Here is a 14,700-nt window from a genome sequence, read left to right on the forward strand (position 1 = left end):
GAGAGAAGCATGAGAAAGAGAGACTTAGGCCATGTTTGGTTTGCCCAATTCTCATCACCCATTACTCAATTCTCATCACTTATCACTCACTTTTACTAGAACCCACACAATTTGTGCTTGTTTGGCTTTGTTTTGGTTTCTCACTTTCCATCACAACTAACTCAAAAATGTGAGTTAGAGTGATGGAAAATGGAAACAAATTTTGCTTGTTTCCTTATTATGAGTTATGAGAATTGCTGGCAAAGTTGTAATTTTATAGAGCCAAGTGGATCCCAGCCGAAGGTCTAGTCACATCAAATGCATAGAAGTTATGGGAGACAAAGGTCATATGGATTGTTCACGTTCAGCTTTAGTGCAATCACCTTATTTCTGTCATTCACTCTCATTTTCTCTCTTTACTTTCACTCTATTTGCTCTGTTTTTGTACCGAAAGGTGAGAAAAAATTTCCTCATATCATTTGCTCTGTTGTTCACGCATCTGGGTTCGTTTTTTTTTTTTTTTTGAAGCTGGTTCTGGTTTTGTAAGTTTGATCATATCTCTCTCTCTCTATAGCTTCACATAAGGGAATTTCTAACAAATATTTTTTACCATTCATTGCTAGTTTATTTTTTTAGATCTGCTTGATATTCACTGATCTGCTACATTCCTTCAGCTTCCCTCCATTGCAAGGTACGACAATGGCTCTTTTATAGTTATATATATATATAAGATACAATGTCAGTGACTGTGTTTGTGTAGGTTTATTAATTTATGAAGTCTAAATTTTTTTGGTTATTTATACTACTATTTAAGAGGTTTTTCCTGTTTGGATTCTGCATTTTTTAGTTCAAATATGCCCCTACAGCCCTATGTTTAAATAGAGACAAAATTAAAGAACAATCCGGTAAAAATACAACTCTAACTCTCACTAATACATTGCTTAAAATACCCTTATCATACCCACTTACAAGTTTTCAACTAACGGGTATAAATATGTAAATTAAAACTCCTACACTTTAAGACCCACAAACTCATGTACACTACCAGTTTCTATCTCATTTTCTATCTCTCATTCTTCTTCAGATTGAAGATATTCAGTTTAGCTCTACATCATCCTTTATTTTTCTTTAAATTGAAGACATTTACTGTCAGAGACTCCAACAACTTTTCAAGTTCTATATTTTGCAAGGGTACGACGACTTATTACCATGGTTGACTTCAAGATTTTAAATAGGAGGGTTTGTGCTTGAACTGGCTGCTTGAAAAGGGATATTGGTAAAGGCTGTTTCTTGTTATTTTGGCCTAGAATTAAACACAAACTCCTTTTATGGGTTTTTTTTTTTGTGTGGAATTTATGGTATTTTTATTAAGGGAATTAAGCTACTTGGATGAGAATTAAGACTAATTGGTATTGCATTTATGTGTGTAGGTCTTGGATAAGATTTGATTTAAGAGCCTCATAGACAAAGTCAACAAAACTCTCTCTATTTATATATGCAGATACTTATATATTATTCTTCTCTATTTTGGTCCAAGAACTTAATATTTAATGCGATTTTCTGACGAGAGAGCAGAAAATCGCATTCAATATTAAGTTCTTGGACCAAAACAGAGAAGAATAATATATAAGTACTTGCATACATAATGCGATTTTAGACTGCTAACACTTTTTCTAGTTTTTGGGTTATAGATTTGGTGAACAATTTTGGGTACGGGCCGGAGAGGATGTGAGCATGATTGGTCAATTCGGTGCTGGGTTTTAAGGGAATTAAGCTGCTTGAAGTGGTAATTTACGCTACTTTTTTTAGAGGGTATTATGTAAACAATTTTTTTTATGTAATTTACGCTACTTTTTTTTAGAGGGTATTATGTAAATAAGTTTTTCCATGTAATCTACGCTGCTTTTTTTTAAATGTAATTTGCGCTACTTTTTTTGGAGGATATTATTATATATTTGATGTATCATATTGATGGTTACCCAATTTAAACCTCACATGAAGTGGTTGTTATCTAAGAAATTATTGTAAAAAAATTTCTTTTGTAAGATAAATTATATTTATCATTTGTACAATTCTATGTGAAATTCAATCTACATTTTTTTTATAATTATTAATTTACTGCTCCATAAAAAAGGTTACGTACCTTTTCTCAGTTTTAAGGGAAGGTGATATCTTTGAAATTTAAACTCTTTTTAACTTTTGTTATGGATGTGCAGTAAATGGCTAACTATTACAATTAAAATACTACATTTTAAGATTAAAATTGATCCTTTTACAGTAAAATAAATATATTTGAAATTTAAACTATTTTTCACTTTTGTTATGGATGTGTAGTAAGTAGATAACTTTTAGGATTAAAACAATACATGTAGTTATCCACAAATGTGTATTGTTTTTAAACTTTGAATTTGAAGAAAAAAAAAAGGTGGCCGGGTAGTATTTTTTGGATAGAATGTAGGATTTTAAAAAAAAGAAATAGTTTAATCCAAAATTTTTAAACGTATAGTTTTTCTTTTTTGATAAACTTCTAAATAAGGATAGGGTCACACCAATTCCCCACGTTAATCTTTTAAATTTCCATAAAATTTAGCCTTTTATTTTCTTTCAAAATCAGATATGTTAGTGCCTAAATTTAAGGATAGGGATAAAGAAATTATAGTAGGAGTGTTTTTTTTTTCCCAAAATAAGGAAGAGATCTAAAAGAAAAAAAAAGAAGGAAAGTTTGGGAAATAACCTAAATTTAAATATATTCTCAAAACTTCTACCTAAAATTATAATTTAATAATTTTAACAAGTGTAACTTATTTCTCCTATTTTACTAAAAATTTATTACAATTGCACATTTTATTACAATTCTTTCATGTGATTAATTTGTTCAAAATTAGTTCAATTTTTTAAGGTTTTAATACACACTATCTATGACAAGGAAAGACTTATTGCTTATATGTATGTACAATGACCACTATAAATTTAATTTAATTTTATGTAAAAATGAGTTTGTAAAATACAGCGATGGTGAATACCGAAGACATAGAACGTCGTTGAGAACGATGGAGATACTATGCTCGCTTGAGAAGCCAACAAGAAGACAATGAAACCAGAAATATTTTATTGGCAAGACGTTGTGCCAATTACTCAAGAAAAAGATAACAAACTTTGGGTGGTGATCAAATTTTAGTGGGAAGTCCAGCAAATTTAAATGAAGAAGATGTTATGCATTCTAATTCAACATCAACAAACCCATCACTAATACCACCTAATCACGAGGCTAGATGAAGTTGTCAGCTTACACATATCCGTAACTTGGCACACAATATGCCAATTGAGCATAAGGCTATGCAAGAAGTTAGTGGGGAGATTATAGTTTTGTATCTTTTAACATTCTTCATTGCTTGGAATCTTATTATTTTGAGAAAATCTATAGTTTTTGGCATGTTAGGTGTGATGAAAAATTATTTCACCACATATAATGCTTATCACACCTGTAGAGAGGGAAAATTCCCGACCTATCACAAGCTGACACATCATACTACCAAGTCCACAAAATACAGCCAATTACAAGACGCCACGTATTGTTGCTAGGTTTTGCCATCACTATTCGGATTCCAATAGAAATTTGCCAAGTGTCATTGAAATAAAGGCATGAAACTGCATCAGCATGTGTAAGCGATGACACAAGCAGCCCTGCACGTGTAAGCGATAACATAAGCGGACCAATCAAGCTGTGACAAGTGTCACCAATCAGACTCCACCACGTGTCACTCACCTACCCCTAAACTCCTATAAATAGAAGCCTTCCTAAGACATTTAGGAGGACACAGACAGAGAAGGAAGAAGATATCTTGAGTTCAGAAATCCAGAAGCTCTGCCAGAATCAAACCTCAAAACCTTCAAGAATTTCAAGAACTTCAACCTCGAATACAGACAACATTCGAAGCAAAGTCATCCAAACTACTCGTCCAAATCTCAAAGTTCACTGGAATCAAGCTCAAAAGCCTCCAGAAACCTCAACAAACCATAAATCAACGAAGCTCTACGGAATCAAGCCTCTAAAGCACCGAAAAACTTCCACCACAAACCTTCAAACACGAAGAACACACGAAGAACACGAAGAACACACGAAGAACACGAAGAACACACGAAGAACATGAAGAACACGAAGAACAAAGAATTTCTAACAAGCTCATAGCCAGAGTTTCAATGTAATTCCGTTTCAAAGATCTTTGATCCATTCCTCAGCCAAATTGAAGAATATCTTATGTTCAAATCAAAATCACATTACCACAATTCCAATCAATAAATCTTTCAAGGAGATCGAATCAGAGGATCACTCTTTTGTAATTACAGAGAATTGTACCACACATTTATCAATACAAATTCGTATTTGTGAAACTATTTTACTTGTTTGATTTATTTCGAACTAAGAAATTTAGTTGTCTACAAATTCTGGCACGCCCAAGTGGACCTCTCGCCTCCATCTCATTCTCCTTCAAAGAAAAAAAAATCTTCATCATCTTTCTACCAACTTCAATGGCCTCTAGCAAGAACTTTCTAGCGTCAACAATAGCTACTTCAATTTATCTTGGTACGGCTACCACCAAAAGTTGCATTGGAGCAGTCAATTGTAGCCAACCTAAAGCTCACAATAAGCTTCAATCTCAATCAACCAAGGAAGCCAAGGTCCAGACAATCATCTCCTTAGACCCTCTTAAAAGAAACAAGGTCATCAATAAGGACATCTCCATCTTGGAACACCTCAAGTATGGGGGCAAATCCCCTTCTTCCTCCACAAGAAGCTGGTTGCACGATTTCTCTCTCATCAAAGGGAACCCAAAAGATGAGATTTCACGTGCTCACTTCAATTCACTTCCTTCTCCATCATCTGTGGAAGTTGTGTCAGTCAGTCATGATGACTAACACCTCTACCATGGAAGAAAAGATGGCTGAAATGGAACAAAGGGTTGTCCTTCTCACAAAAGCACTTGAAGATAAGGACCTCCAAATTGCAACTTTAATGAACAAACTCGAAGTACAAGATCTTGGTGAATCAAGCCATGGTCATAAATTCGCATCTGCAAAGGATGATGAAGGGAAAGAAATTGAAAACACTCTCCGACAAGAACAATCCACCTCAATGGCCTCAATATCTGTCCAACAACTGCAGGACATGATAACAAATACCATACGAGCACAATATGGAGGTTCTTCTACAAATTCTCTCTTATATTCAAAACCCTATACGAAGTGCATTGACAATATGAGAATGCCAAATGGGTATCAACCGCCTAAGTTCTTGCAATTTGATGGAAAGGGAAACCCTAAGCAACACATTGCTCACTTTGTGGAAACTTGCGAGAACGCAGGGACTCAAGGAGGCCTCTTTGTAAAGCAGTTCGTTCGTTCACTAAAAGGGAATGCCTTTGATTGATATACAGACTTAGAACCCAAGTCAATCGATAGTTGGGAACAACTTGAAAAGGAGTTCCTCAACCGGTTCTACAGCACATGCCGTACTGTAAGCATGATGGAGCTTACCAATACTAAGCAGTAGAAAGACGAGCCCATTGTTGACTTTATCAATCAATGGCGTTCTTTGAGTCTAGACTGTAAGGATAGACTTTCTGAAATATCTGATGTAGAAATGTGCATCCAAGGCATGCACTGGGGACTTCTGTACATCCTGCAAGGGATAAAGCCCCGAACATTCGAAGAATTGGCAACTCGTGCGCACGACATGGAATTGAGTATCTCTTACCATGAAAATACAAAACCTCCTATACCTGAGGAAAGCAGAAAGGAAGTAAAGATGAATGACAGAAATGCAAAAGGGAATCTCAAAGACCCAATAACTATTAACACTACCATAATTAAGGTTCCAAGGAGAGAAGCAAAGGCAAATGAAAAACAACTTGAAGGATGGCAAAAGAACAAAGTGAGTCGTCTGACCTTTAAGGAACGTGAGCAAAAATCATATCCATTCCCCGATGATGATGTGCCAAACATCTTAGAACAACTATTGCAATTAAAGCTGGTTGAATTGCTAGAATGCAAGCGACCAAAAGACATAGGGAAAGTTGATGACCCTAACTACTGCAAATATCATCGCATCATTGGCCACCCAATTCAAAAATGCTTCGTCTTCAAAGAACAAATCATGAAGCTAGCTAAAGAAAATAAGATTGATCTAGACCTTAATGAAGTTGTCGGGTCAAACCATGTGACCATTGCTTGTGATGTACTTCCAACTCTCAGGCAGGGGGCAAACACTAATAAGGCTTACAAGTTGATTGATCAGGAGGGCGTAAGGATCGGCCCCATCAATGGGAAGTTCCTCAAACGCTTCTATGCTTGAAAATCAAGAACTGCTCCTCGGTAAGAGCTTAAACTACCCACTGCAGCACTACAAGGGTACATGATGTTTTCCTATTATCTTTGAAAGTGCACAAATAAGGAGAAATTAATCCGACTCTATGTCACCATTTGTGAGTGTGGCGTAGTGGTTGGATGCCCATGTCACCCTTGAGGCCAAGGTCTCGGGTTCGATTAGAGGTGATACCCACTATTGCACAATTGGTACCCATGAAATGTCGTGGGGTGTGGGGCGAGGATTACACACGTGAGCCCTCCCTTTTTGCCACCAAAAAAAAAAAAAGATCATCAAAACCATGAAAAAAAATCATCAAAAAAAATATTTGGTTGAACTACGTAATGACTTGATCCCTCTCTGGGGTACGTAGGCAGCTTAGTACTTTTCACTAAGTTCAGTCACATAAAAAGAAGAAGGACTGTCAGTCTAGCTTGAAGAGTTTGTCCAAAGGTCGTCAACATGCTTTCAAGAACCCTTTGATTGGCAAGGCGTCGCTTAAGATCAATCAATTGCTCACTATATGATGTTCAAAGATCATTGTGGTAGAAAGTGATAGCTGCAAAGAATTGGTGTTACTTAGCTTTCCTTGAAATAATGATAAGTTGATTCTCGGTTATGGAGTAAAAGAAAATCTTCAACCTCTGTTGCAAGGAATGGAGTCTGCATGGCTTTGCTCATCTTTTGTGGACATATTCCCACGTCTCTGAAGTATACTTTGCATCACTTATCTTCTGGGGGCATCTTTGTTGTACCTTTCAAGTCTAGGCTATATTGTCTCTCTTCTAGGTTGTGCCACTTCACAACTCTGAAATTTGAACCACATCATCTCCCTTCTGAGTGGTGTTGTTTCACATCATGTCTCTAAAATCTGGACAACGTCACCTTCCTCCAACATCTGAAGTTGATGTTGCATCATCTCTCCTCTAAGGGCATGTTCGTGCAATGTCAAAATCATGGCGGCATTCTTCTCACATCTTCAAAGTTTTATTGGCATCTCTTTGCATCCTCAAAGTCTTGATGGGAGCTTCTTGAAACTTCAAGCTTCATTATAAATGCCAATATTAGTGCAGCTTCAATGTGAATGAAGTGTTGACGTAGCTTCATAGCAAAGATGAATGTTGGCATGGCTTCTGTGCAAATGGAGTGTTAATGTAGCTTCATGGCAAAGATGAATGTTGGCATGGCTTCTGTGCAAATGGAGTGTTGACACGACTGCATGACAAAGATGGATGTCGGCACGACTTCAATGTAGATGAACTGTTGGCCCGGCTTCAATGCAAATGAAGCGTTGACGCAACTTCATGGTAAAGACTTTTGATGTGGCTACATTGCAAAGATTCTTAATATGGCTGCATTGCAAAGACAAGTGTTGATACAGCTTAAATTGCCAACACTAAAGCTAGTACGACTTCAAAGACGAGTATTGACGATAGCATTATTGCCTAGCTGAATACCCTTATGGAAACGTCGTTGCAAAGACGAATATCACTAAAAGATTGTTGATGCAAGAAAAGAATGTAACAACATGAAGGCATACGTTCTTGCAACGATGCTATCAATGAAATACAAAGTCACCAAATGAAGGCAAACACTTCTATGAGAACATCAGCGTGAAGTTTGATGTCAAAACCCAAAGATCAAGGAAACTGAGCTGCAAAACAAAAACAAGCAACAACGAAAAAAAATGTCAGAAGAAAATCTCATTGCATGTCTAAACAAAGGACAAAAGAAAAAAGAAAAAAAAAAACTTAAAAGCTGGAGAAGAAGACTGAAGGCTAAGAATGCCCAAATGAACGAAGCCAACCTCACATCTTATATAGAGAATTTCTGCTAAACTAGCAGACAAAAAAAAATGAAGAAAGTCAGCAAACCCAACTGACCAATAAAAAAAATTTAAATTCACATTTCAGAAATGTGAAAACAATTGGAACTCAAAGTCAGATTTTGCAAACTCAAATGCACTTAAAATCAGAGAAGTCTGCGCTGAATTCTGAAATGAAAGAGCATCTTCAGCCATAGAGACAGAAGATAATGCAAGTCTGAATTCATGGCAAGTCACATGGTAAGTCTGAATTTTTACATCCTGTCAGGGCGACCACCACAAAATTAGACCAAAAGGCCATAAGTCCAACAAAGATCCACGACTTTCTCATCCGAATTTGTGAAAATCCAGACATTATTTCACAAAACCGACCTTACAAGAGTCTTCTACAGCCTTCGATCCACCAAACCTGAAAATTTCAGGCCCAGATACCCGGCCACGCGCCGCCATACATGGCCAAGAATTTTCAGCAACTCGCGAGTTTCTCATTCAAATCTACGCAAATCTGAGAACAATTTTACAAAACTAATACCACCATTAGAGCTATCGGCCTTCAATCTACAAAACCTGAAATTTTTAAGTCCAAACGATCAGCCACGCGCCATCACGCGCCGCCATAAGCTCGCGATGACCACCGGTTTAGTCCATCAAAACTGTGCAAATCTGTGCACAATTTCACAAAACGGACCACATAGCAGTCTTCTACGGCCTAATAACTGCAAGATGTGAAAATTTCAAGCCCAAACGATGGTCCACACGCCGCCACGCGCCTCCAGAAGCTCCGGCAATCCTAGCTGCAGTTGTACGCGCTCCCACGCGCCGCTGGATGAACCCACGCACTCACACGCGCCGGTGATTTCTCACGCGCGTGCACGCGCCCCACGTCACTGACGTCACGGATGACGTCATCATGCCCAACCCGGTTCAACCCGCTTCGACCCGGTTCAACCTGGAAGCCCGGATCCGGACCGCCTGAGAAAAAAAAAAAAAATAACTTGGCAAATTAAGTATTTAGCTTGGACTTTGACCAAAAAGTGAAAAATTTCAAAACGGACCTGTCCCACTCAATTTTTCGCGTACTTTCCAATTTTGGGGTCTGTTTCTTCAACCAAGACTCGAAAATTGCACGACAGTCCAATTTCTAAAAAATTGACTTTTGCACAAATTTTGACCAAAAGTCAAAATTTTTAAGATTGACCTATCTTACTCAATTTTCCGCATACTTTCTAATTTTGGGGTCTGTTTCTTCAATGAGGCTCGAAAATTGCACAACAGTCCAATTTCTAAAAAAATTGACTTTTGCACAAATTTTGACCAAAAGTCAAAATTTTTAAGATTGACCTGTCTTGCTCAATTTTTCGCGTACTTTTCAATTTTGGGGTCTATCTATTCATTTGAGAATCCAAAATTGCTCAAATAGTGTGATTCTACAACTATTGGCTTTGATGTAGACTTTGACCAAAAATTAAGATGTTCAAGCAAAACTTGTCTTATCAGGTTTTCGCAAAGATTTTGATTTTAAAATCTAGGTATTTGTTTTGGACTTAAAAACTACACCCGTTTCTCCAAAGTATTAGCGGTGTCCAAAATTTAAACTCTCAAGATTATAATTTGAGATCCAACCATTTGGTCTGGATTTCCTCAAAATTATCCTCTAGACTTGATCAAGGCTCCCCTTTCAAAAACAGACGAACTCTCACAAGTATGTCTCAAAACTGAAATTGCATTGGGTCACTACTTCAACCTATTATTTTCGTCGGTGCCTACCAGTCTCCAACCTAATATTCCCATTCGGCGCCTACCATTCTCATCCACCGTTCCCATTCGGCGTCTACCATTCTCATCCACCGTTCCCACCGAAAAGTCTCATCCGCCATTCTTAACTACCCAGCTACCATTCTTCATCTCTTTGCTATAAATAGAAGGGCCGGATCCGCTAAGTCCATCAAGAAAAAAAAACACACACACTGAGTCATGAAATGAAAATTTGCTTCTTTCAAATTTTCAAATCCTCCTTCTCACAGCTAGTTCTCACTATGGTCTCGCCATTCTCAATACCTAGCAACCAAGATCACTTCATGATCAGTTTGAAATCAACCCCTTCATGGTTCAGTAGTAACCCTTCGCATAACATCATCACTGTTTTAGGATTCAAACAAATTCTGTTTCCTCACATAATGACCACGTTTGTTCATAGAGTTATTCATAATAAGGTCTGCATCAACCTTCCATACCTCCGTGGAATTGGTTGGCCAGGAAATCCAAGTCCAGCAGAGACACCTATTCCTAAAAACAGGGCTTCCGTAGTCTCTCTTCAACTGTTTGGTCTCCCATTAGAAGCGGTGGTTCGGAACAAACAGCAGCTTGGCTGGTTTCTAAAACCAGGATCACAAGTTAGCTCCATCTTTCATTTGTTATGCTTTCCCAATAAAGTTGCATCAAGTGAAGATGGTAAGAAGTGTTGGGGTATCCTACAAATTGTCTCCCATCCAACACTTGTGATGATCTCCAAGGTACCAGCTCATCAGAAATTAGCCTTTGGTGTCGGTGAAGGGTTACCAAAGCCTCATCCCATGTTTCCGCCATCATGGGGTCCAAAGGTCATCATTGCCGGTACCACAAAACACACTTTCTAGAATTACTCCAACTTAAGATTAGCTTGAAGAATTTCAAAAAATATACTTCTGAAATTACTTCAACTTAATGTCCGTCAGTATGGTCCAGTCACACATGCACATTCAATGACTTGCCGTCGGACTTCATTCAGCATGCAGCCAGTCCCATATCTGAAGGTGTACTTCCCAGAGATATCTACGCCAGAGAGTCCCTAACATGCAGGGTCAGGGCCATGGTGTCGTATGTCTCACCTATTCACTTTGCTTCATCACTATCTTCTTTCACCATCAACAACAACATGCCCAAAATCCCTTCTGAAATTACCTCAACTTAACTAGAGTGATGCGATAACGCAAGCACATTCAACCACACTCCCACATGTTCTCTCTATGATCCGAAGTATACCCTTCAGATATAACTTCACCAGACGTCCTTAAAAATAAGAGGCTAGCTCCAAAGCTCTGCATGCTGTACCCAGCCAACATCCTCACCTCTTCTCCATCTTCAACACCCTGTGATCGCCACGAACGATCCAAAATACTCTTTTGAAATTAATTTGACTTAACCTTTGCTCAGAAAGCTCGGTCACACGAGCACATTCAAATACTGGCAGACCCCTTCTCGGTCTCATCAAAACCTTTCATATGGGTGGGTCTACTCTTCTGCAATTACTTCATCCTGTTAAAAGCTCCACCACCTTCAACTATTTCACTAGAAGAGTCAAGTATAAAAAGATCCATTTTCTTTCAAGACTCATTCATTCACCACACTCCAAAACTGTGTGCATGAACGAGTCTCGAGGGGGCATTTGTAGAGAGGGAAAATTCCCAACCTATCACAAGCTGACACATCATACTACCAAGTCCACAAAATACAGCCAATTACAAGACGCCACGTATTGCTGCTAGGTTTTGCCATCACTATTCGGATTCCAATAGAAATTTGCCAAGTGTCATTGAAATAAAGGCATGAAACTGCATCAGCATGTGTAAGCGATGACACAAGCAGCCCTGCACGTGTAAGCGATAACACAAGCAGCCCTGCACGTGTAAGCGATGACATAAGCGGACCAATCAAGCTGTGACAAGTGTCACCAATCAGACTCCGCCACGTGTCGCTCACCTACCCCTAAACTCCTATAAATAGAAGTCTTCCTAAGACATTTAGGAGGACACAGACAGAGAAGGAAGAAGATATCTTGAGTTCAGAAATCCAAAAGCTCTGTCGGAATCAAACCTCAAAACCTTCAAGAATTTCAATAACTTCAACCTCGAATACAGACAACATTCGCAGCAAAGTCATCCAAACTACTCGTCCAAATCTCAAAGTTCACTGGAATCAAGCTCAAAAGCCTCCAGAAACCTCAACAAACCATAAATCAACGAAGCTCTACGGAATCAAGCCTCTAAAGCACCAAAGAACTTCCACCACAAACCTTCAAACACGAAGAACACACGAAGAACACGAAGAACACACGAAGAACACGAAGAACAAAGAATTTCTAACAAGCTCATAGCCAGAGATTCATTGTAATTCCGTTTCAAAGATCTTCGATCCATTCCTCAGCCAAATTGAAGAATATCTTATGTTCAAATCAAAATCACATTACCACAATTCCAATCAATAAATCTTTCAAGGAGATCGAATCAGAGGATCACTCTTTTGTAATTACAGAGAATTGTACCACACATTTATCAATACAAATTCGTATTTGTGAAACTATTTTACTTGTTTGATTTATTTCGAACTAAGAAATTTAGTCGTCTATAACACCCCTAGGGTTTTTTTTTTTTTTTTTTTGTGATTGGAAAAGATGTAGTAATCCCAAATTATAATAAATGTTCTAAATTAACCATTACCCAAAGATATAAAAGAGCCTCTGAGCACACGCGTTAGCGCATGCTCATAGGCTAGTAAATTTTAATCTTTGCTAGTAAATTTTAATCTTTGTATTGTTAGAGACAATTGTTGGTGGATGTACTTTTTCTTTATTTGCCTTAGTGTGTGCAGGTTTTTTAATTTATGTACTCTACTATTTTGGTTATAATTTTTACTCTTTCTATTGTGTTTGAGAACAATGTTGGTGGCTGTATACTTTATTTGTTTGCCCTAGTTTGAACAGGATTTATTAATTTATGCACTCTCTACTATGAGGTTGTATTTAACAACATTTCAAATATATCTTCCCTTTTCATTGTAAAGACAGATTCCATTATATGCCTGGCTATATTGTAGTTGTGAATATATGCTTACAACGTCAGTTGTTTGTATTATATGTTTTTGTGGTCACTTGAGATAGAAGAAATGTTAGTTGACATTGTTGTGGAACTGGATCCCGATGACACTTGGATACATGGTGTGTTCGGTGAACCTTTGTGGGAATTAATCATGCAAACTTTGAATGAATGAACAGGGATAGATTTTGTCACTCCCAATTTCATTAGAAGGTTTCGAAAGATTGTGCGCAGGCCAATCAAGTGTATGTAGTGGCATGGACTTGTTTCGAGTTGGAGGTGTCCTGCTAGTGGCGATCCAAATTTGTATTGGAACTAGTTTTACCGTGACAAACATACATTGTAGCTCATGTTCAATTGAGTATTAGCTGAAATTTTTTTTTATATTCTTGGTAACTTAGACCAGGTTATTATTTAGCATTTAGTTGAACATGTTAGTCACAGGTAACGCTTTAGGCAATATGTACAAGTTCCATTATACACAAATTTTGGACAATATAACAGACATAGCATGATATTTGTAATTTTCAAATTACTATGGACAACGGAGTATGTATTACTATGGTGTTGTCTTATTTATTTACACAGTTAGAGGTTGACAGTGGCTACGTAATCCACTTATAATGGCTATGTATTACCCATACACAGTGGAGTATGTAATACCATTGTGACTTTGCTATGTTTTTATATGCATTTGATGTTCACCATGGACACTTATCGAAGTTTGCAAGGAATATGAATGTTTTCTAATAGTTGCATCATGAACGTTGTGTTTGTTGCATGATATTGCTTACAATGTGAGATATTTGTACAGATGGAAAATGAACAACAGAAAGCAGATGACAAGATGTGGCCTCCCCATGTAGAATTTTTTTTTATTGACATTATGTTGGAGGAACAAGTGAAAGGAAATATGGAAAATGGTGTGTTTAAAGGCCCTATGTGGTTGGCAATGACAAACGATCTTAATGCACAGATAGGGAAGAATTTCCTCACGAAGCAGGTCATTCAAAAACATAATAGGCTCTGGAAAAAACAACGCAAGTTGACTCAACTGCTAAAACACACGGGCTTGGGTTGGGATGAGATAATGCAAAATGTTACCTGTGCTGAAGAGGTTTGGGCATATGTGGTTGCGGTATGTTTGTTAATCACACATAAACTGCTCTGTTTTATTGCATTCAATTTTGAACTTAGTTTATGGTAATTGATCCTTGCTGCAATATTGTCATTGTAGGGTGCTCCTAAGGCGGCAAATTTAAGGAAAAATGGATGTCCAAATTATGACGAATTGAAGCAGCTGTTTGCCCCTAGTACAGCAACTGGTGCCCTTCAAATATCTTCAAACACACCAGCCTTAGACAGCGATGAAGAACGTGCCCTAGAGGAAGAAATGGCCAATTAGGGTGAACATACCAACTTGGAGGATGATGACTGCTGCACCCCAAACTTGGATAGTATACCTCGTAGGGAGGATGACACAACAATTGACAGTCAAACCCAACGTGTTGATAAACATCCCATGCAAGAGCCATCTGTCAAGGGTAAGAAGGTGTCCAAAAAAGGGGATAGGGTAAATGACATGACTATTGCTCTAAAGGAGTACACCGCAATGACGAAGGAAAGGTTTAGTGGTAAAAAGAGAAAGGTGTTCAGATTAGTTCCCTAAAATTCTATTGTAT

The 14,700-nt window shown here is 37.8% G+C and overlaps 1 protein-coding gene across 1 annotated transcript; it reads left to right on the forward strand.

The window, feature by feature from the left end:
* The first annotated feature begins 601 nt into the window (after nucleotides 1-601).
* Nucleotides 602-14,700, forward strand: LOC142633598 (L10-interacting MYB domain-containing protein-like). Its single transcript, XM_075807842.1, has 3 exons — nucleotides 602-670; nucleotides 13,833-14,156; nucleotides 14,256-14,700. The coding sequence occupies exons 2-3, from the start codon at nucleotides 13,833-13,835 to the stop codon at nucleotides 14,421-14,423; spliced, it is 492 nt and encodes a 163-aa protein (XP_075663957.1). The 5' UTR covers nucleotides 602-670; the 3' UTR covers nucleotides 14,424-14,700.

The sequence above is a fragment of the Castanea sativa genome, chromosome 5, assembly GCF_040712315.1.
Source record: "Castanea sativa cultivar Marrone di Chiusa Pesio chromosome 5, ASM4071231v1".
Lineage (NCBI taxonomy): Eukaryota > Viridiplantae > Streptophyta > Magnoliopsida > Fagales > Fagaceae > Castanea > Castanea sativa.